General features: G+C 39.1%; 1 protein-coding gene across 1 annotated transcript in view; it reads right to left on the bottom strand.

Annotated features, from left to right (window-relative positions):
- The window catches only part of grid2 (glutamate receptor, ionotropic, delta 2), a 432,197-nt gene that overhangs the window by 25,176 nt on the left and 382,497 nt on the right, over window positions 1–24,524 (bottom strand). The window contains 1 exon segment of the mRNA XM_029439497.1: window positions 2,698–2,864. Coding sequence (XP_029295357.1) covers window positions 2,698–2,864 — 167 coding nt within the window.

The raw sequence follows: 24,524 nt of genomic DNA, 5'->3' as shown, positions 1-24,524 counted from the left end.
ACACACACACACACACACACACAGAAACACAGACATGAAGTGATGCACATACCACAAGGCAATGGCTTTTTCCAAAAAAAGAAAGGGGTTGAAAACGATGAAGTTGTAACAGTCTGTCTATTTCTACTGACATCGCCCTTCTCTATTTCTTTCAAAGTAAGTATAAGTGTCAAATCAAAACATTCTTTTTCATCTCTCGTATTACCTCCAGGGAGCTGCAGATAGTAAACACTCCTCAAGTATGCAGAATGTACACACTCACTAACACACATGTACATGAAGTCAGTGCTAAAGTTGCAGATTCTCACTATTTTGATCTTTTTTCGATTACTGGTGTAATTATTAGGGCTGTCAAGCGATTAAAACAATTTATCTAATTAATTACAAGCTTTGTGATTAATTAATCGCATATAACAATATTTGCTGTGAGATCTCGACCCTGTGCGACAGGGGCGGGGGATGCTCAAAAGTCAGGGGCATCTAGGAGCGTGATTAATCTGCGTTAATATTTTTTGTGTTCTCTTTGTAGTATTTAATTTACTTGTGCCTTTAATTTCTTGTTATCAAGATTTAATAACTCTCTTTTGCATAATGGACCAAATAAAACATTTTGGATACAAAAACAATCATCACACCACGCACGCACGCACGCACGCACGCACACACACACACACACACACACACACACACACACACACACACACACACACACACACACACACACACACACACACACACACACACACACACACACACACTAATTAAAACTATCAAACATATCATTAAAAACACATTTTTTACAGCAAGTAAAACTTTAAAGTCCCTCAGAGGAAAGAGCAGCTCAAACTCCAAATTGTGTTGGAATAAAGCATAGAAGTAAAGTGCACATATCCACGGCATAACCTGGATGTATCAATTAGCGGTACGAAACAAAAACAGACTGGAAGGCGAGTCATTCTCCCCACAGGGCTCAGGCGGCCTGCCACTGCAGCTTATGACCGAGCCAAAGTTCTAACTAATAAGCTATAAGAGTGTTTATCGCCGTGTATATGAGATCACACTATCGTAGACAATACAGACTTAAATCATACGGTCAAAGTGTTCAGAGCCCTGACTGCTTGAAACTATAACAACCCCACATGTTTTGATACTATCAATTGAATGTAATGTAATCAAAGTGAAAACTTTGCAGAAACCAGTGTAGGTGTAATTTACAAATGAATCACTTGTATTTAAGTTGATTATGTTCTGCTCAAATGCAATGGGGATGTAATTAATGTAGTTATTGTATGGAAAAATACCATATGACGCAGTAAACTACTGTTTTATTTTGTAATCTAGTTGCAATCATCAAGTCTCCAGACGTGTCATGACAAGACCACCAAAGATAATCAAAACATTTCTCTTCATGGTGTCAGGGTACGGACTGCTAATACAATCCTCTTTGTACTTATGTAATCTGCATAATACATAATGTCCGGATAAAGAATATAAAAAAAAATCACAGCAAAGAAAAACAAAACAATTATACCTCTGTGATTGTCTTTTTCTCCTGATACTTTCTGTTTGTGTTTGTGTTTGAAGCATTGGGGACCAGTGTGAGTAAACAGTTTGAAACTGTCTTCCCGAGAGTGTGACATTTCCCCCTGAAATAATAGGAGGGAATTGGAAACATGGCCTGTCAATTAATTGCTTGTTTATTTTAATAACAGTCATGATAGGCAATATTCTGAAGCGCAACGCTCCACCGGATATGGAGTTATAAACAGGCAGGCCTAGTCACTCACACACTCTGTATCTGCATTTTGGCCCATGTGTCTCCATCTATCACACACACACACACACACACACACACACACACACACACACACACACACACACACACACACACACACACACACACACACACACACACACACACACACATTTTACAGAATATAAATTATGGCAGCATAATAAAGGCATTACACATTTTTGTTTTCCTTCCGCTTAAAAATGATCTCACGTTTAATCAAAGGAGGAGATGATTAAATGACCTTTGTGTGTTGTCTGCAGACATAACCAAACCAAGGAAAGAAGGAATGAATTCTGTTACTTTCCTGGTCCATGATATACTTCGACAGAACAAAACCCCCACTGTGCGCTCCAGCAACAAGGTAAACAGCTGGGATCAGTTCTGATACATCCAGACTGTCGACTGTTGATTTATTTGTGAGGCTGTGTTGTCTGACTTGCTTAACTTGTGTGTGATGCACTTTGGGCTGCATGATTGTATGAAAGGTGCTGTATAAAGAAAGTTGAGTTAACTTCAATGTGAACCAATGGTTCATGCTGAGGTTAGGCAAGCTAGCTGCACGCAAGTTGTGAAAACGACATTTACATCTTTCCTATGGAAGATAGATGTTCTGCTATTTACTTGGGGTCGACAGAGCAGATTTTTCAAGAAGTAAGAGATGAAAACTCTATGGGAGTGGCCTCTTTTTCTTGGAGCAGTAAAAACTTACATGACCTCTCCTGAGGAAGAATATAAATGAATGCATTATTCCTGCTCAAAAGTATTGGATGTTTCTCAACCTAGAACTGAATACAATAGGAGTGAGATGAACAGTAGGGAACAAAAACGGCAGCTCCATCAATGTGCATGTGACACATGTCGCTTAAATAACATAAAATGCTGTTTACTGTTACGATTCTTACCTCTGGGAGAAAATGTCCCTGTAGGGGCTGCCGTGCTGCATGGCAATACCATATCCACGGTCCGGTGCGCTGCTGCTGACAGTGTAGAACGAGCAGTCCTCGTCATTATTAGCAACATATTCCAGCACTGCTGCATCCCACACAAAGCCAAATCGACCGTATTTCACCTGAAAGTAAAAAAAACATTTACACACAGTTAACAAATATTCAGAAAGGTGCATCTTTACCTCAGGTTATACAGGTGCTGTCCAACAACATTCTGCTGAGTTATTGAGATTATTCTTTAAGAGATTATTGACACGCTTCTACTTTGGGCTGTAGAAAATGTACCCATTAAAACACGGTGTATAAAACACTCTCCTCTTGCTTTTCAGGAGAAACTGTCCTGAAACAACCTTCCTCACGTACTGTATATTAATGCAGCATGGAAGAGGAGGAGCCATCTCCCTCTCACCAACCTTGATTGATTTGCTTGCACCTAATCTTATCTTTATTCAGATATTCACATATCTGCAGGAAGACAGCCAGTGCAGACTGGGGGGAATATTTGGCTGGGGAGCTGCGTCTCATAGTAATGCTCTCTGATTTGTCAAATGAGGCCCAAACAAAGGCAGCACTGAGCATGTGGGATGCAAGTAAAAGAGACAGAGAGGGACGAAGCCAAGAGACAGAGCCAGCTGGCTTAAGGATAAACATAACCATTTTGTAGGTCTGTGAGGGCGTGGTTCGTGTGTATATTAGGAAAAAGCTCTAGATATGTTGGTGTGTGTGTCCTTAGATGTTAAGTTAGTAGAAGTAGTTTTGAGCTTTTCTCTGGGCTGTTGCTTTTTTCTCTCTGTTTCTGACTCACATCAAACTCTCTCTTTCATTTCTCAAGATCAAACAAATCAAAGTTAGAGGACAGTGATGCAAGAAAACATATGCAGAAGTATACAGTGAGTGTAGGCCGTGGGGAGACAGTTTAGAGCTTGATATATTATGCTCTACAGACTAGCCTGCCTGTCAGTAAACATGAGCACCATGTTCACTTGAAATGTCAGACACCACAACTAGAATCAATTTGTTATTATGCCAGATTTATGTTTTTCAAATTCTTCACATATTGCAATCTCAAGCCCTGATCAAAGTAGATTTCTTTCTGTTTAAAGATGATTATTTCACTGGGAGATTAAAAAAAGAAATGCATATGGACTGTGTTGTCTGCTGTGAGAATAATGATGTGCTGCCAACACAAATCCCTGTGGAAAACATAATGCTCAATAACGAAATAATGCATGAATAAAAACTGGCAAAAATGTCCTTCTTTATTATGGCCATGAGTCTTTATCTGAAGTTTTTACTCCCGCTGGAAAGAACAAGGCACAGAACCTCCAATGTGTAAAACATTTCACATCCATTGCTTAAAGGCTAAATACTGAACATTTAAGAAACTTGACTTTGCATCAGGGGACGATTTGTTATGTGCCACTTTGAAAGTGTTTGTAATCTAAAATGTAATTTTTTTATGCATGAGGAAAAATAAGCTTTTTTTTGATATATTCAAGTTTAAACTCAGAGCAAGATGAAGAATCTACTATTCCTTTTGCATGTTGGGTTCCCTTGAAGGGATCTTTCTGAGAGAGAGGGGAGGAGAGAGAAAAAGCAAGAGTTAAGCAGAAAGAGAAAGTGGACCCTGGAGTAGTTTAGCCGTTTTTGAAGTTTCAGCATGGCTAGACTCTGAAGCCAAACTGTTTGAACTGTGAGATAGATCGACCTCTTGAAACCTGCCTAGACACTCATTGGGCCAGTTCTGTCATATAATTGGAAAATAACGTCTAGAGGCGGTTGTATAAGTTCGAATGTGTATGAGCTCACTTCGAGGAGCATGGTCATATATAGGTGTTTTTTTTTCAGTTGAGCATTCCTCAGAGTTCACCCTTCACCTTATATTTATTCATGCATTTTGCTTCATCTGCTGAGGAAGAAGGAAGTGGACTGACCTCATTTTGAAATGTTTTTTCTTTTAGTTAATTTAGACTTTGTGGAAAAACCCTGTTGATTTAGTGATGTTTTGTGGCAACTCGAAGCATCTGCTTAAGATTAGGAAATAGTGTTTTCATGGTAAGTAGAGTATGGTTAAGGTATAGTTATGGAAAGATAGTGGACTTGGTTAGATATTGAAGCAATCTGTGCCAATAGGAAGCATAAGACAATTCTATTATTTACAGGAGACAGGGTTCCTTTGTGGTAGACCCATTTAGATGTTCGAATGTCTAAACGGAAAGTTGTCAAACTTTTATTTTCTTCTAAAATCACATTTTAATTCCACTGTTACATTTAAATTTGATCAGACATTTATTTCACTTTATTTCATGTTTTAATTGCTGACTTGACCTGTCCTACATTTTGTAATGTTGTGTGTGCAGAATATGACTCTATTGGCTTCCTCTTCTTTTTGTTGTAAAGTTGCATCATTTAATAATTTAAGTATCTTTTTCTTTTGGTTATTCTGATATATGTTTTTACATTGAATGTTACACTGTAGTAAGGTCAGATGATGTTGTACCACGCGTTAACATTCTAGTCACAACCCAGTCAGTGTTATCATAGAATATTTAGGAGTTCTAATTATAAATAATCGCAGTAAATTATAAATAAATAGCTTCTTTTCAACTATTCCCTATTTACTGATTTCTGCCCCTTTGCCTATAAAAAAGAAACACAAATCAGAGCCGCAGCAAAAATAGCTTAGGCTCATGGTTCAGTGGTATTATGTCTTCATTAAATGAGCTCCACCATCACAAAAACTCTTTCATACTGATAAACAGAACATAAACAATGACAGAACAGCAGCATTTGATTCAATTTCTTTCCTCCTATTTAGGGAACGACTGGAAATTAATAAGTGGCGTGAGTGAAGAGAGACGCTGAGAAGGCTTTCATTTAGTGATTATGGATCTTACTGGGTTGCCTGTGTCACATTCTTCCAATGCAATGATTAGGATTCATTGGAGGATGTGTGTGTGTGTGTGTGTGTGTGTGTGTGTGTGTGTGTGTGTGTGTGTGTGTGTGTGTGTGTGAGTGAGTGTTAGTGTGTGACTATGATTGTTGCCAAAATGTCTGTCAGTGTTTCTCAGGAAAAGAGCTTCTGATAATTACCCTGGCACAACTAGAGTCATAACCCAGGACATGGAACAGAAGTGAAAGTGTGAACAGTTTGTGTGTGTGCGTGTGTGCGTGTGTGTGTGTGTGTGTGTGTCTGTGTGTGCGTGTGTGTGTGTGTGCGTGTGTGCGTGTGTGTGTGTGTGTGTGTGTGTGTGTGTATTTGAGATGAAGCAGCGAGCTAAGTGTTTCTTGCATATACATACTGCATGTGCATGATAACCTAATCTCACAGTACAGACATTTTCCAAGCAGGTTCAAGCTTCAGACTGAACACATTTCATGAAGAGTTCACTTGAAAAAAGACTTATAAATATAACCAGTTATTCTCTGCAGGACTCAAATATTTGATAGCAATTCTCAAATGCACCTGCAAATTAAAGTGCTAAAAAGTTCTGTGGATGCTATCTAATGATGGTGGGCGAGTGCAATAACATATCTCTTGCCCCCCATTTGTATCGTGATAGGAGGTTTTACAAAACTCCAAAATATGCTTTTTAAAATAACTTATGAGCATAGCCCACTGGTGGGCTGTATTCACAAGGAGTATTCTTGGATTTGATGATTGAGGCTTTTGTTTGAGGGCTGAGCACACCATTTCAATCAGAGACAAGTTGTTCCACTCTATCGTCAACAAAAGCATGCAAGAAAGGTACTACTATTGGGATCATGAATTCTTCCCTTGTATTTTCAGAAGCCTTAGTCAAAGAAGCAGGAGGGACAGTGGAAACATTGGTAAATATACTGTAGTTATTTTTCTCTTCTTTTTTAAAACGTGTTTAATGGTATTATTCTCAGGAATATCAGGTTAAGTGAAAACATGAAGACTCAATTGGCAGGTGTCAAAGGTGCATGTTTAAGGTGCAATAGTTTAACCTGGATATCACCTTAATTGGAGCCCGCTGCTTGTGAAGCATATAAAGCTGCCTTGCCTAGATAATTCTACTGAGTCCTTAAAAAACAGGAGAGCCCATCCATCTTTGTTTGACCTTACATTTCCTATAGCAACAAATGGAAGGTTGAGTTTAAGTGTCTTCCAACGTTCTTCAATGTCGTTTTCTTTCCTGTTCATTGTTTGGACTTGGACTTAGGGAACTACTGTATGAGTGTCAGACACTTTGTATTGTAAATACATTCGGAAAGTAGTATCATGAACAAAGAAAAGGCTAAACAAAGTACCAATATAGTTGACACACTCAGTATACAGTATAGAGAATAGTAGAGGTTTTACCAGACTGCTCTGGCCCATGTCCGTGTTTTTTGTCTCTGAAGTTAATAATAACAATCACAACCAGACACACACATCACAACAACACGGGCTGATTTGTAACACTTTTATGGCCCCCAGCTGATCATGATTTTGTCCTTAGTAATTATGTAAACTTGATCCAATATTAAACTGATGCTTCGCATGTAGCGTACTTGTTGTGGTACATCAAATCAAGTGCTGCGTATTCAGAGATACATTGTCTATGTTTATGAAACACAGCTGCAGCTGCAGGCAAGAGCATTTCCCTTCACAGGCTCCCGCATAATTTCCATTGTATAGGAATAATTCCTTTTTATGTGATTGTGTGCTACATTGCGATTGCTATAATTATTACTTTATCGAGTGTAGTTTAATTGGATTAAATCTTTGAGAAGATACACTGCACTTGATTAGTCTTATGATTTAAAGACTGGTACATCTGAACCAAATCCTTATATCAAATGACCTCATGTCAGGTAGCGGGGAAAAATCTGTAATATAATATTGGATCAATCACAACCCTATGATTTGCCATTTTTGATTACTGGAGATACTGGTCAGGAATTTTACATCCTAGCATTTCAAAAAGAAAATTGGTGAAACCAAAAGAGACGTTATCACAGGAATAACATAATTAAGGCAACAACATTGAAGCCTGAGATGCTTAACCATTTCTCCCCACTATTCTCTAACCCTTATTCTAAGGCCAGTAGTGTTTGTTATAATGTGTAGTGCTCTCTCTACTCTCACTCATTCTCAACATCTTATATGTCACTTAAGATCTATTTTATACCCTTTTAGTATTTTTCTTTACTTTATTTTCCTGTAGGTCAATAAAGAGTACTGTATATATCCAAGTATAAGTTATTATCTTTCTATGTTCAGCTTCCTATTACAATGGCTCATGAGACACATTCATTTGACTCTGTCCTTGCTTCTGAAAGGCATCAAACTTTTTTTCCCTTAAAGGCATGTCATGAACTAAAGCTAAGCTAGTATCACCTCAGCACCAACATCTAAAGAACAGGATTGGAAGTTGTTATCACTTTAAACTAGCTTGACAGGTCTTTTATAATACAGGGACTTTTTAACAACTACATTTATGTTATTTGTGTTTTTCTGATATTGTTAAAGGGTTTGTCTACATCAGTTGTTTTTGTAGGAAAACAGTAAGCCTTTAATGTATTATATGTTGAGATAAATGCTTATTTTCTATCTCTACAATTATTTATGTGAACTGAACCATTAGACATGGTCAAATCCTCTCTCTAAACTTTCCAAGAGTTTCACAAGTTGAAGCATTTATGTTGTTTGAGAACTGACTCGAACAAAGAAACATAGCTTTTCTCCAAAAAGTATACATGGTGTGGACACTTTTAAAAATCTAAATGATGATGACTATGTTTGTAAGATTAGCACAGCTTTGTTGGGTTTTCAGTGTGTCATCAGAGGTCACTGCACACATACTGTGCATGATAATTCTTTTAAGCTGTTTTTACCCAAATCGTGAGTAAAACGTGTCCTAAATATACAATTGTAAGCTGTTGAAACATCATTTTTTACTAATTCCCTTCCCACAAAGCCCATAATCTTTCCAATTCAAAAGCAATAATGAAAAGCCATAAAATCTTTTCTTCAAAGAAATAAAGTGCTCTTCCAACTCGTTGTAAGGCTGTAAAGAGCAGAATGAGCCATTCTGATGCCCTGCAGTGAATTATTGCTCACACACGTTCACACATATGAACACACACTTCAGTGGACTACAGACTGTGAAATTACCCATTCAGAGGGTCTTGTCAGTTCCCAGACATTAGTCATCACACATAGGCCAACTGAGGTGACACACACACACACACACACACACACACACACACACACACACACACACACACACACACACACACACACACACACACACACACACACACACACACACACACACACACACACACAGTCCTTGAAGACAGGAAGGGTTTGAAATGTTCATAAAGCTCCATTAAAGTTAATGACACACCAAATCCAAAATAATGTGTTAGAAGAAAAGTGTTTGTGTGTGTGTGTGTGTGTGTGTGTGTGTGTGTGTGTGTGTGTGTGTGTGTGTGTGTGTGTGTGTGTGTGTGTGTGTGTGTGTGTGGATATCACAGCCAGCTTGTTTATTCTCCACTTTTCATTTGTGGTGTGAAAATAAAGAAGCTGTGTTAACAATAGGCACCTTAACTTCTATAAAACAAACTGTGATTCTTACCACACTTTGTCACTTTGACCCACAATTTATTTTTTTTCTCACGCACAAGCTGCAAGCACACACCTACGGTTTTACCACACATACATATACCAAACAAGGACATGCACATAGAAATGTGAAACATATACCCACATAGTGTGCAATAGAAATGAGCCTACAATCCATTAACACTTGGGCATCTACATACAGTCTAGAGGGAATGTTGCATTTTTTGACTAAAAATGCAGATAGACTATGTTATGAAATATATGTGTGCGGGTGTGAGCTATTACTCATAGACCACCTCAACATTGCCTATGCTGAATGTACTCAACAGTGATTCAGCTCTTACACAAAGACACACAGCGGAGTAGGTCTACAGAACATCTCTTCATGGATCAAGTATAAGATAAACTGCTAATAAAAACTATTCCCAACCATACCTGTCATTCACTTCTTGCAGGCACATGTGATGAGGCTTCACCTAGACACTGAATTAAAGACCTTAATATACTGTTTCTATATTATGGGCTGAATACAGAGACCACGGACAGTACACAAACAAGGAATGAAATGCACAAGGAATAGATATGCATGTATATGTATGTAATAGATAGACACTATATGTCAATAAGTGGTAACATAATGACTTGAATTGAAAAGTGTTTTTTCTAAAGTAAATTACAGATGTTCTTTTTAATATCAACCATGATACAAAATGGAAATAACGTAAATATGTGCCACGTTACATTAAGTTTTGTTACTGATATATTCTGTTTTATGCTTTTGCACAAAAGAGAATATGCTATTAAATTGGGAAATAGCAGCAGAACTAGTGTCAACTTATTTTCTTTTATCATATCATACTCCCTTCTACATACATCTTTAGTTTGGAGTTTGGAATTTAGCACACAAGTACTATCTTCTCACACACCGAGTCAAAATTGCTTTCCTTGTCATTCTCTCATCTTTAATGATCAATCATTTTCTTCTTCCAAGAAGCAAAATACATAAAGACGCTCACGGCCAAATCTCAGATGATGAAAGCCTGGCACGCAGGTGGCATCAATCCCTCATGAGGCTTTCTGTCCGACTGCTTGCTCTAGTAGCAACAGTCGCCTCCATCCCCTGAGACGCAATATGACAACTTCTTCACTCCCTCTCTTCCTCTTTGTTTTCTCTGTTGTTTAATTACCCTCTGCTGTCATTAGTCGTCTTAGTTTCTCCAGGAAGAAGGAGCACCAAAAAGAAGAAATTAATCGCCTATTGCCACGATGTATGCAAATCTTTGCTCAAACCCCGTTAAGCCGATGAGAGATGTGATAGTGGAAGAGACGAGTAATTGGAGACAGATGTTGGAGAGATGGATCATCCGAGACGGATCAGTGAGCCAAAACTAAGATGCCACCCTTAATAGGATCTGGCAGAAAAATGATTATTTCTCTGTTTCCTTTTCATCTTCCTGTATTTTTCGTAATGAAGTCTTATGTTACATTTGCTTGCCTCTCAAAAGTAGACTCATTCCCATTTTTGATGTGGTCTTGTGTACTTTGTCTTAATCTGCACACACAGATGATGTGTATGTGTCTGCCCCGCTGCCCAGCAACACAGCAGCGAAGGAGGGACCTCCAGTCCACAGTAAAGACAACGCAAAACTTGTCAAGCTACTTAATACATTAATTATGTTAACTAAATTCTGCTTTACATGTCCGAGACTACTACTAATCATAGCACAAAGATTTCTGAAATATTTTGAGATAAAAATGTAATTGGGTAACAAAGTAAATTGAATATATTGTAAAAGATGTCTCAATATGCCTCTTCGCTCAGACCAGGACCTCTACTTTAATTTACTTTATGAATGCACCCCAGGAAGTCACTAGAGGTCACAGATTCAATAGAGATTTGCCAGCCAGTGAAAACACAATATAAACTAAAATTCAAAGAATTGCAATATGTTGTCCTCCTGTCTGCAAAAGAAAAATCATACATCTGGCAGTTTTGTTATTATGTTTTTTTCACAAAGTATTTCTACTGTGTGCTTTTATTTAAAACCTTGCCAGTGAGCTCAAGTCCTCCCACAGGACAATTATCTTTCAGTACAATCTTTTCTGCATGTAGCTGCTAATCTGATTGTTGCTGTACCCTGAGGCAAACATTTTACATATTTCAATCAAGATAAACAATAATTTACTCCTCTTTTTGTTCAAAGGCTAAACAAAAGGTACAAGTGATCACTCTGGGAGGTTTGAGTGCAAATCACAGCTTGATTGATTGTCATTCAGCTGTGTGATGTGCAACCAGCATTTGTTGATCAGAGGACAACTCATGGAGCAGAAAAGCTTCAGGTGGATGTTGCACTGTGACGTTTTCAAAGAGGGCCGGTGGAGTGTAACATAAAAGACTGATTCAATCCCACATCAAAGTGGGCTTCACGGTCAAAAACAGGTTACAAAGGTGCTGTATATTATACAGTTATACAGTTAACACACTATCATTTCAAAATGGTTTATTGCCTATTTCCAAACATAATACATAATTGAACTGAATACTTTTGGCACGCAGGAGACAAGACGAGGCTTTATTTGACTCCATTACTAAAAATTCAGAGATGTCTTTAACTTTCTTTGAAGCTGGATTTAAATCTGACACACAAAAACAAAGTTTGTGATTTTTCTTGAATTAGTGATGAGGGGAAGTATTATAGATGCATAACTTATATTATGGCTCAGGTCCATGGTTAGCTTTCTTATTTTACTTATTTTTGTCTGGAAAGGAAAGAGATTCAGACGAGGTCTGAACAACTTTTAGAAATTGTATCAAAATCCCAATATGGCCTACTTCAAATTTCACGTTATAGGTGGCGCAATATTTGTTTAAGGCAAAATGTGTGTCAACATATCATTTTAAATTGAATATGTCATTCTTACAGACTTAAGAAAACATACTTGTCTGGTACACATCACTGCTAAAATCACACCAAACCAGTAAGATGTAAAAATAATTTCTTCCCTCTGATTGAGAAGAAGCAGTTAGTCTATCACCTAACATTTTTCCTCAACCAAGTTTGTCTTTTTCTATTTGTTAGTAAAACAAACAAACAAACAAGCAGATGATCAAAATAAGTTTTAAAATACCAATGTTAGCAAACACATGGAAAATGAACAACCATTATGCATTTAATATTGTTTTTGTTTCTTTGATCTCTTCTTTAAAAAAACGAAAAGAAAAATAAGACAACCAACAACAACCCTACACAGCAGGGCGGCCGAGTAGAGGAAAAGCTTCGGGAAACAGTAACAGATTGAAAGAGAGAAGAAAGAGACGTGAAATCTGTCCGTGACAAACAGACGGTGACAGAGCGAGACAGACGTGAGAGCAAGTTAAATGTGAAAAAAAACCCAGAGTAATGATGAGACTTGCAGATGAGATAGAGGAAGAGACTATGATACTGAATGTGCATGTCTCTAAAGCATCATGTCAGAAAGATAAGCATATCAATAAGCTCATTACTAACACCTGGACATTTCTGCATTATTACTGTAAAAGATGACCTTGAAAACATAAAACACAAGGCCATGAGTGTGCTCACAATCTCTACACAGCACTCTATTTGCATGCAACCTGCACATATCACTGTTTTCAGGTTGAAATTCAGCAATAAAAGTGACGCGGAGAGCTTTCCATCTCCTCCTCTCACTGTGGTGCCAGTTCATTTGTGACTAGATAAGTGTGTTTTTTGAGCTTTCTCTCTTATTTTGTCTCGGTGGAAAAGAGTAACTGAGATACTCTCAGGCGCTATATTCTCTCTCCTCAACCATCCCTACTACTGTATGCAAAAACTACGTTAGCATTTTTAAAACTCCAATCCTACAGTGAAAACATGATCCTTTAACCCAGACAAAGGACAGAACGTCTCTCCATCCATCTACTTTCCATCCATTTGTCAATGAGCAGGTTCTACTTCAATGGAGTCTGCCCCTTCGTCCCCATCCACTCGATCAAGCTCAGTGGACACACTAAAAGTGTGAACCGTGTCTGCCACCTTGCTCCTTTCAATGTGGAGGATCATTGCCAGACTTCAAGGTCGTCCAAGATTACTGAGTTCCGCAGTCTGTCAAGGTGAATGAGACCAGACACTCTGAGAAGGAACCTTACTTGGCAGCGTGCACATTTTATGACCATTTGTATGTGTGAAACAGAAAACAAGCAAAACAAATAATAATTTGCTCCACATCTCAGCAGTCATTGCACTTCTCTCCTTGTGGAACACAGGTCATATACAATGCTAGCCACTTCACTTACGGGGAGCTACGTTTTATAATTATACCCTTGCTTGTGAGAAAGATCAGCATAGATGCATGAAATCATCCACTTTAAGAACATGCTCAGTCTTGATTTGGAGGGTACAGGACATCTTTTATGAAGATTAACTGCAGTCTTAAGACTGGAAATTGTTTTAATATATTCCAAATACATTACAAACTGAATGCCATTACAGAGCACCTCAGAAATCATAGTCCAGAAAAGCTAAAAGCACAGCGTACCACTTTAAGGTAATCATTCTGCAGCCTCAGATTCAATACAGGTACCTGAATACCTTCTGCCAATTTAACATATTAGCTGCCAAAGCAGTTAAGAGAATATAAAGGCCTGATTAAATACAGGCTGCAGTGTTCGACCCACTACTGAGAAGCTGCCAGCCCTCCTAAATTAAGTTCATTAGCAATGGTATCACTGGCGAGTTTTTGTGCCAAAAGGTCTAAGTACAGTGTCAAAGGCCCTTCACACTACCTGGTAATAATTGCAAAGGAAAACACTGCCGCTTATTTCAGATGGATTCTGCGTACCCTTTGAGACTGAATTTCTATTGAAGCTTAAAGTTATCATATTGCTTGTGTATATATATATATATATATATATATATATGCAAAAAGCCTTGCATAATGTTAATATGGAAGCAATACAGTCAGATTTGGAGGAGTTTTAATTGGAACCCTGGGAAAGAAATGGTTATAAAGGCAAGGAGAGAAAATGATGACTGATACACTCAGATGCTTTTTCCAGCAACAGATTTAGGTGCACGAGTGCTCTCACACCATCAGTCACAGTAGCTCCATCTACTCCCGAGGGTAATTAAATGGAGTGACTATTTCTTTCTCACCAGTTGCTATTTATCCCAGAATAATAGGAATTTTCTCACCTGTAGAAACTGAAAGTACAGTTGAAGTAAATGAACGTCAATAAGATTGACACAGAAAAACTGTCATTAGAGAGGAGAAACTCACTGTCAGTTAGCAGGCTGACAGACACCCTGTGCCAATATTTCTCAGCAGTTCTGTTAAGTTGAGTGGTTCCACAGCCGCACTCACACAAAATTAATGAACAGCTGGTGTTTGCGAAAAGGAATCTTCCAGATCATAAAGTCCCAGTGGTCCCATGAATTTGTCTACATTTTACAGCATCTGCTATTGTTACTCTGCTTGACCGTTCTGTATTCACCATTCATGGCCCAGCAGTGGTGTTAACATTGACCCGTTAAAGTCCTCCAGTCACTCTTGCGTATGTAAACATGTGTAAACAGTGAATATCTTTCATGTGTCTTTACTCATTCAGTCAACATAACCACCTGTCAGAAGGAAAAGGAAGATTAGACACTAGATTACCCAGAATGCACTTAGTTTTGAGTGTGGTTCACAGAAACCTGCCCCGGAGTTCAACTCAGACCTGAGCTGAATGTTAACATCGCAGTTTCTACCCTCACAGGCTGCAGGTATACTTGCGGATGCATGTCTTACAGTTTGATGGGGTTTGCTGTGAAACTTGAAATGAGTTTGCCATAAAGGTCAGCACTTTACATTACAGATACAATTCAATGTCCACCTCACCACAAGCAATTAACAGAGCAAGTGCAGTATGGAAATGATCCCTGCTGTAACTCCTATGCAAGTCCCCATATGTGTGTGTGTGTGTGTGTGTGTGTGTGTGTGTGTGTGTGTGTGCGTGCGTGTGTGCGTGTGCGTGAGTGTGTGTGCGTGCGTGCGTGTGCGTGTGTGTGAGTGTGTGTGTGTGTGTGTGTGTGTGTGTGGGTGCGTGGGTGTGTCCTGCTCGCTTCCTGTATGACTGTGCACATTTACCTGAGTGCATGCACTGAACGAGTGTGTGTGTGTGTGTGTGTGCGTCTGTGTGTGTGTGTGTGTGTGTGTGTGTGTGTGTGTGTGTGTGCGTGTGTGTGCGTCTGTGTGTGTGTGCGTGTGTGTGTGTGGGTCTGTGTGTGTGTGTGTGCGTGCGTGTGTGTGTGTGTGTGGGTCTGTGCGTGTGTGTGCGTGAGTGTGTGCATGAGTGTGTGGTAAGGCTATGTGTCTGTCAGCCTTGTTTTTGCAGTGTGTCCTACGCTGTTAAGCTTTCAGTGCACAAGAAGAGCAATGGAAGTGAGGTAAGCAAACAAACAACTTTAGTCAAGAGGGCACACACAGAAGGCATTTATTTTTCATCTTATCTAAATACAAGACTTTTCACAACATCATGGCCATCCGGAATGAAGCAATTGAAGACCAATTGATCAGCATGATGAAAACGGAAGGAAAACGTTATTTCTTGTTTTATGTGCGCCTCGTTTAAATTACGAATACAGACTGCCTGCTGGTGTGGAGAGTTATTGGCATTCACGCAGGCACAGTACATACGTGCTTGTTGGCCGTTGGCTGTAGTCGTTGCGGTGAGTTCAAGTGCAACCTTTTGGCCAAAGAAAAGGCAACATGAAGCGACACCGCGAGCGGCTCTGTCGCCAATAGTATTTCCGGTCAGGGCCTTTAAGCTACAACAGTCTTCTCCCTCCTTTTCTCTCTCTGGAGGTGCATTTCCGATAAAGAAACATTGCTTGGTACTTGTGTCCTTATGTGATGTTGGAGGGAAAGATTTCCTCAAAAACAAAGGTCCACACCTTTACAGTTTGACATGGAGTAGATGTCATGATGTTGTTTGATTAGTTTGATAAAACGACATGAAAAGCAAACCTGTCTCTTTGAGGTTCAGACACATGGGCTATTGAAGCTACAAAACAAAAAAACAAATTCTTCTGCTCTCTTGAGATGGCCAGAGTTTGTGTTACTGGGTTTATAAGAAAGGTATTGCAGATGGCTACAGTGTGAGCAGGGCTTCAGCTGAAGAAGCTGTTCTATTTAGGCTCTCGAGACAGATTATTTTTCTCGGGGCACATTTACTGCAAATCATTCATTTCTTAGTGAGTTTCTATTAATATTCACCAATTTGGTTATACCCCCATGGAACTCTCACATCTTTTGATACGCTTCTTACGTGTTTGATAGGTGGCATCGGTGCTACAGAGGTCCAAAGTTTGTGCAGTACATGTTTTTCGTTATGCACCAAAATGGCAATCAAATTCCTTGTAGGTCAGAACCTATTTGCGTCCTGCTTCTGATTCTGATTGAGTAGACAACTGCTGAGTTTCTGCTTCCCGGGGGAATCAAATCAAGTGGCTAGTTAATCTATCTTGCATGTAAGAGGACAGTGGAGATTTGATATGAATACTCCGCGTGGTGCCACTGGGCGACCTTTCAGTCCTGGATCATGTTTGGCGGAGTGAGATGTTATTTAGCGGTTTAATTAATGGCAGCCTGTTACACTGCTAGTGAATGAGAGTAAAAGGATAAACATTAACAAGACATACTTGTGTCAATAATTGTGCTGGTAAGCATGAAAAAAGAGTGCATACATATTCACTGCACACACAAAATATTTCTGTACGGAGCATGGGAGGTGTCATGGAGAAAAAAACTCATTTGTGTCCTCAAATTAGTAATTGGTGAGACAGACTAACTGCTGCCTCTGCACACAGGACAATGTCTGAATGTCGGTAAATTATGGCAAGTGAAGTGCAGTGCTACATCTTAGAACGAGTGAGAATGGGTCACAGATCTCATTATTGATTATATCTCGGGACTTTTTCTCTCCCACTCTTCCTTTTTCTAGTGTTGCTTTAGAGGAACATCTGAGTTTAACTTTTCCTTCACTACCACAGGAAGAAGACATACAACATCCCTTGTAACTCCCTCAGAAACCGCTCTCTCTCTGGCTTCACTCCAAATCCTTTCTCCGTCTCTCACTAGTTCTCTAGACTGTGCATGGCTGACTGTGTTTTCCAAAAGTCCATTAGTCGCTGGCACTAGGCCGCCTCCTCTCCCACAAACAGAGATAAAGACGCAGAGCATAGCTGCCCAGCAAGCCGCATGAAAATGAGAGGACAGTGTGGAGAGAAAGAGAGAGAGAGAGAGAGAGAGAGAGAGAGAGAGAGAGAGAGAGACAGGGAGAGAGAGAGAGTGTGATGGCGAGATGGTAGAAGTGAGAACACCTTGATGCTGGCCAGAGCCCTAAGACCAAAGAGGCAGAACAGAGAATGGAGGAAGGGAAGGAGTAGGGAAGGGGAAGATGATGAAAACAAAGATGGAAAGTATAAAAAAGACACAAAAACATACATGCAAAAGGAACATAAATAAGAGGGGATAAAAAAAGAGGGTAAAGGGTGAGAGAAAGTGGGCAGGAGATACAAGAGAAAGAGCAGACTGAGAGAAGAAAGTGATGGAGAAGCTTTCCGTTGAGAATGATCGTAGTAAAGAGAAAGGAAGACATGAAACGGATGGGGGAGGAAAGAATGAGAAATGGAATGAGCCAAGGGTGAAGTGAGAATAAGACAGAGGGGTCAATTGTAACCAGATATCCCGCCACCAAAACCATTTATATCATGCTTTCTTTTTAAAACCCTCCACCTCCTACTTTGTCCCCCTAATTTATCTAAGATCCAGTAATTGAACTTCCTCCTCAAAACAAAACAGAGGTGAGTTACAGTCCATCCTCCACTTTTCATTATTATCCTCTTTTTATCTTGCAAATGAAGATGCTATCTAATGGTTAGCTTTAGGTCAAAGAGCTGGCTAGACATGACGTCGACCAGGCAGATGAAAAATGTGCTTAAAAGGTTCATTTTTTCTCTTCCTTTCAGTCGGGGCATTTGGCCCTTTGATTAATATGTTGCCTTATGTTGCTTTTTGTGTTTCTTTTGGCCTAATTGCTTTTGTGCTTTCCTCCATGTTTCTCTCAGCCAATCTCTGAGTCCATTGTAATCTCCTACAGGTCTCATAAATGTACTAATGATCTTTGTATCCTGGACTTCAATAATAGAGAAAAGAAAACTGTGAGAAAAACATTTGAATTGCATGGCAAACAGCTAGTTTTGAATTCAGGTCTTCCTCCCATGTTATGCCTTTGTCCATGTTGTAAAATCGATATTCTGTTTTTGTTTTCGGCGTTGTAATTGCTTTTTAGCTTTTCATCTGCTTAATTTCTCTGAGCTAAGCATGTGCTGCCTGTTTGTGTGATTCTTTTCTAGGAAAACATGGACATCTGCCTCATTAAGGTGAGTCATTGAAGGTGTGAGGGCTATCATTAAGGCCACAAAGCTCATTAGTGGAGGTCTTTTATTGGTAAAGAGATCCCAGAGTTGTCAGAGTCAAACTAATGCTATTAAATGATACAGAATGCGTAATGAGCAGCATGATTGAGCCCGAATCTCTGAACAGTCATCACTACTGAGCTGTAAAAATAAACTAAATTCAAATCACACACTGACTAAATATTATTGATGTATTCATTGTATATTTGTGTTAAAGTTTAATAGTTCAACTTCTTCTTTCTTTTTTTTACTGTAGTGAAAAGCACACGACTAGGACAAACTCTAAAGCGAGCCTTTTTGTGTTTGGCAAAACAAGCTCTGCTGCTTTAGTGTTTGTTTGAGTTACACAGCAATACATAATAATTCAAGTAGAAAGAATGGAAGTTGAAATACTGTTAAATATATTTAAATATAATAAAATGTTCGTGAAAATAAATAGCTAGGTTTACAAAAGTTTGGTTTGATGTCTGAGTCAACAGCAGTGGTCACTTATTCAAACAGCTTAAACAGCAATGAGGGAAACATTTAGATTTTGATGATATCCAATAGTAAAGCGATTAACCCAATTTGCTATTTGAACACTTACTTGAACACACAGAGATTATGCTGCTAGGTAACCAACATGTATTAACAAAGACAGACATGTCTGCACATGCACACACACTCTTCAAAATGCAAACATACAAACACCTACACATGCGCAATAAAGCTGCACACTAATTGCTGTCTTCACTTTCTGACTTTCATTGATTTCTTTGTTAGTTGCTGTAATTACACAAGACACAAGAGATATAGTGCAGAGGGAGAAAAAAGATTTTGAGAGGCAGCGAAAAAGAAGAGGGAGTGAAAAAGAACACAATTGACAGTAAGACGGCTGTGTGGGTGGATGGATTCTTGAGTCGTGGAGGATATTGGAGAAAGAAACAGATAAAAAGGCAATTAGGCTTCATTATTACATATGGGAATATGAGACAATATGGATAGACATTAAATAGATAAAATATTGTTTCTTTCTTCTTCCCTTTTTTCATTTCTTTCTACAGTTATTAAAGCAAACACTCCCTCTTCTTACTTTCCTCCTTTATCTCCATCTTGCCCCTTGACTCCAGCCCAATTCGTCACATCTCTAGCAAGAATGCCAGCTTGTAATCAATCACCACAGAACAAGGTAGTTTTTATCTATGTTTATCTCTATTTCTTTTTATCTAGCGTCTATCATTCCCTCAACACAAATGTCTCTATTAATCCTCCCCTTTCTTTAATATGTAGGATACATTTCCCCCCATTTCCTTCTTCTGTATTCCTCTTCTCATCTGCTCTCCCTGAATCTGAGTCACAACACAGAGACACTGTCATCACACAGGCAGAGAATTGTAACAGCAGGAAAATATGTTTGCTGTTTGGGCTTGTTGTGTTGAATCCTAATGAGCTATCAGACTCTGCAGGAGAAGAGCTTTCCCTTATTCCTGTCAGGGTGATTTGACTAGAAAATAGAAAATGAGAGAACCCAGCAGCCACAAAGACATTTTCTGGTCTTAGCAGAGGCTGGGTTATTACGGAGGATATTGCAGCAGTCATACCCAGGCACAGTGACAGATACATATCAAGTCGGCTTATGCCTCGGCAGAGATTTCATTCAAATCCAATAAAATACATGACAAACATATAAGTATGACATTAATTTGTTTAAATCTAATGAAATGGGTCTCGCCCCAGCCCTTCTGTAAGTGCACCATGTCCTCACACTGGCTCAGACATAAAATACAACAAGCAACAGTCCTGAGTTTAAAAGAACAAACCAAGCACACACAAGGAAGAAAGGAATGAAAGGGACGACGAGAAGAAGCAAAGGAACGATATTGCATGTTAGCGGGCACGCTATAAGAGATACAAGTCACATAGCTTTAGGCAACCTGGAGACCTCAAAGCTTTGTTCATGAAAAGTCAACCTCGCTCTCTCAAACAGAGAGGGAGAGGAATCACAAACACTGAGATCTGTCACCCAAACACAGCTGGGCCACCCTGCTCGGTAACCTTGGCAACTCCCTGACCAATGGCTGGCTGGTAGGAGGTCCTTATAGAACTGTGACACTGACACACACTCAGAGACCACCGCTGCCTACAGATCTCTTGTTGACTGTGATTTGAGGGGGTAAACAGGTGTTAGAGAGGCCTCTCTAAGTTAAGAGCACACTGACACATGCATACACACATTGTGAGACAGCTGGGGTGAGGCACATTGATGTGCTCTTAAACAACATCTTCCCCCACCCACCTTGCTTCAGATTGCTTGACTGGCTAATGAAGAAAGAGTCAAAATCTTTAGAACCATCTACAAGAATTAACTTTTTTTTTTTTTACATTTGGGAATAGGGAAAGTGACGAAAAGACAGCTGGGGGGAAGAGTGAGATAGATGGAGGAGAGGACAGAAAAATGGAGGGAGAGGAGAAAGACAGACGATAAAGAGGACAGGGTCTGTTGTCTATTACCATCAGTCTCCGTGCTGTCTTCCCAAAGATTACTCTCTGTTGTGTTCACTTTTTTAACCATCACTCCATCATTCTTCTCTCCGTCATCATTCTCGCCAGTCTTTCTATTACTCTGCCTACTTTTCCTTGTTCTTCTATCTGCCTCACTTTATCACCCAGCTACTTCCTGTATTAGTCATTCTTGTCCTTCCTTCTGCCTGTCCATCAATCCATCCATCCATGTTTCACTACTTTGTTTCTTCTTCTATGTTTATCTTTCGTCCTGCCTCTTATGTCAAAATAATAATATAAGCTACAAGTAATTAAGTTTTACTGTGAAAGAAAATATGACCCTAGACACTTAGCCCATCATTGTCATTGTAGTCATACAAATCCTGCCTCTCTCTGCCTGTCTCTCTAAATCCTTTCTCTAATGTTTGATTGACAGTTGGTTTTTTTGATGGCTTTTAGCCACACTGATAAATGTGCCCAAGACCCCATAAAAGAAATAAGAAAGTAAATAATGTATGTATTAGTAAAACATGGTGTTAAAATCCACCCACGTCCTCTATCTCTGTGCTTGTTCTCGTTTATCTCCTCTCTTTCTTCATTCATTTCCTCCATTCCTCCATTTGAACTCCATCTAGGTCCAAAAAGTAATTCTGTCTCTCAATCTATCCTTCCTTCTCCTTTCTCACCCATTTCTACAGTATCTCTCAATCTCCAGTCCTTTTTTAGTCCCTCGCTCCTCCCTTATCTCTCTTTCCATCTTCTTAAATCTCCCAATTTCCTCATTCCCACTCCCCGAGCACCCATTCGCCATCCATATCATCCTCCCCTCCTCCCTTCATCTCTCCTGTGCTCTGTCTCAATCGTCCTCCGGAGTGCCGTGATGGCCTCAGGTAGGCCGGTATGATCTAAACAGGTCTTGGTTGATTTACCAAAGGCTCTATCTGGCAGAAAGCTCCATCTGAGGAATCAGAGTAATCTTCATCATCATCACTGAAGTCATTACAGTAAATTGGTGAACGTTTTGCATTATACAGTGCCTTACTTCCAGTAGCAAGATATATGTAGCAGAGGTGAATAAATGAAGGAATATTGTATCATAATTTCTTGAGACATTATGCTAAATGGGCAGATGGTAATGGAGAGATATTAAGTGATGGACCTGTTCCAGAATGGAGGTAAGCATAAGTGAAGACATTTTCCATCATCAATAATATTATATTACATATATACAAGGTAAGCGTGAGGAATATCAGTAAAACTCCAATAGCCAGAAAAGTTCAATCCATATGACAGAAGTGTCATAAGTGAAATGCTTAAATTATATTGGAATTGAATATAAGTCATAATACAACATGATTAAACCATGTGTGACCTGCTGATTGGTATGACCTTATCAGCTGAATGGGTCAGATCCATTTCAGCATGGTAATACACAAAAACACATTTGAAATTCAAATCCAAGAAATGGGAAAAGGGGAGTTTTTACAAATGACAGCAGAAATGCAAAAGTGCTTTGGCTGAGGAGAATGTTCTCGATACAGAATAATCCGTATGTACATATGTATGAGGCATTTAACTTCACACTCGCAGTTTACAACATGCCAGCCTCTCTTCCTCTCCCTAAGCTTTGATTGGCTGTTATGTATGCATGGGTGGAATTCAGAATTATCCATATTCTGCCAAAGGCTTCATTGTCCTGTCCAAAGCTGATCAGTTCAGGGTTAGGTTGGAAGGATAATGAATTCACTGATGCCATATTTACCCGTCAAAGTGTTATGAGTCTTCTACCATGCTTTCTTTACTTCTGGCCTTGATTTCAGTTGACATTGCAGTAAATGTTTTGATACAGTGTTTTTTCTTTTTAAGAAAGCTGGCATCAATATGAGACTATGTGAATATATGAGTAACGATAATATATAATTCGCAAGGACATGTGGGAAAAGAGGCATTTTGGCATTCTAAAGTGGACCCTTCCCATAGTGCAGCAGAAAGTCATAGAGACAGAAAATCACTCAAACTGGCAATCCACTCAACTCTAAAATCACTCAGCAGTCATCAGAGACTCTTGAGGTCTGACAGAGAGTAGCTGTCATATATTCACACAAGGACACTTCCATCAGCTGAGTCAGGTGTGTCTACGTGGATCTGCATCGGCATGTATGTGCGTAAGCATGCAAATGTGAAGGTTTTAGTGATTGTGATATATATATATATATATATATATATATATATATATATATATATATATATATATATATATACACACATGCATGTATATGCATGCATGTGCTACTATTAAAAAAAAAAAGTACCAGTCGTTACTAAAACAATTATGACATGATCTCTGACTTTATATTATAAAAAACAGCTATGGTTATAAGTAAAACATAAACAGTACATATATACTGTATAATGCACAACAAAGTAATGATGTACTCACTGGATGCTGCAAAGCTGGCTGGTTGTTTGTCTCATATTATTAGCACCTCCCATTATGATATCTGTCAGTAATTTACAAGTTGCAGTCTATGGGGTGCAGAGGTAAGTGATTAAGAGGGTACGTAATTGTTACTTAATATTATTAAAGTCATTATTTTACATTCAAATGCTGAGCTGTCAGGAGCTCTTCAGCTAAACGGCCTGCCTAACATCACACACACAAAAAGGACTGAGAAAAAAAGACTTTCTTTTCCCTAGGGGCGATCACAGTTGAGTAATGTATTGCCTTAAACGAAGACGCTATTATTTCAAAGAGTGACATACAGCATGCTCATCTTTGATATATATGTGACACCAAGTTAATGAGATATCAAGTCTGAGATACAACACCTCTTAGTTTATTGAACGCCTTCATCATTGACTAGATCGGGAGAGAAGCATATATTAGCCCGTGACACGCCTCAGCCTATGTGTGTGTGTGTGTGTGTGTGTGTGTGTGTGTGTGTGTGTGTGTGTGTATCAATGCATGCAAGGTGTGCATGCGAGTAGTGTCTTGATGTATAAAGAATACTGCTTTTGGACATGCGTTATGTTTGCGAGGGCCTCAACATGTAAGGGCATCTGTGTGTGTGCGTGCATATATTTGTATTTGAGTGACACTAGAGACAGCTCAGACACTGACCTGTTCTGACATATAATATTATTCTGCTGCAGGGGATAGAAACTGAAAAGGAAGAAAATCCATAGTGCACAGGAGATGAGGAGTAAGCGGTTTATTGTGAAAGAGAAAAGGCCTGAGAGAAAGAGCGAGAGAGGAAGAGGGA

This window comes from Cottoperca gobio, chromosome 9, assembly GCF_900634415.1.
Source record: "Cottoperca gobio chromosome 9, fCotGob3.1, whole genome shotgun sequence".
In the NCBI taxonomy this organism is placed as follows: Eukaryota; Metazoa; Chordata; class Actinopteri; order Perciformes; family Bovichtidae; genus Cottoperca; species Cottoperca gobio.
The sequence above is the reverse complement of the archived record's forward strand: the minus strand, read 5'-3'. Positions and strand labels throughout refer to the sequence as shown.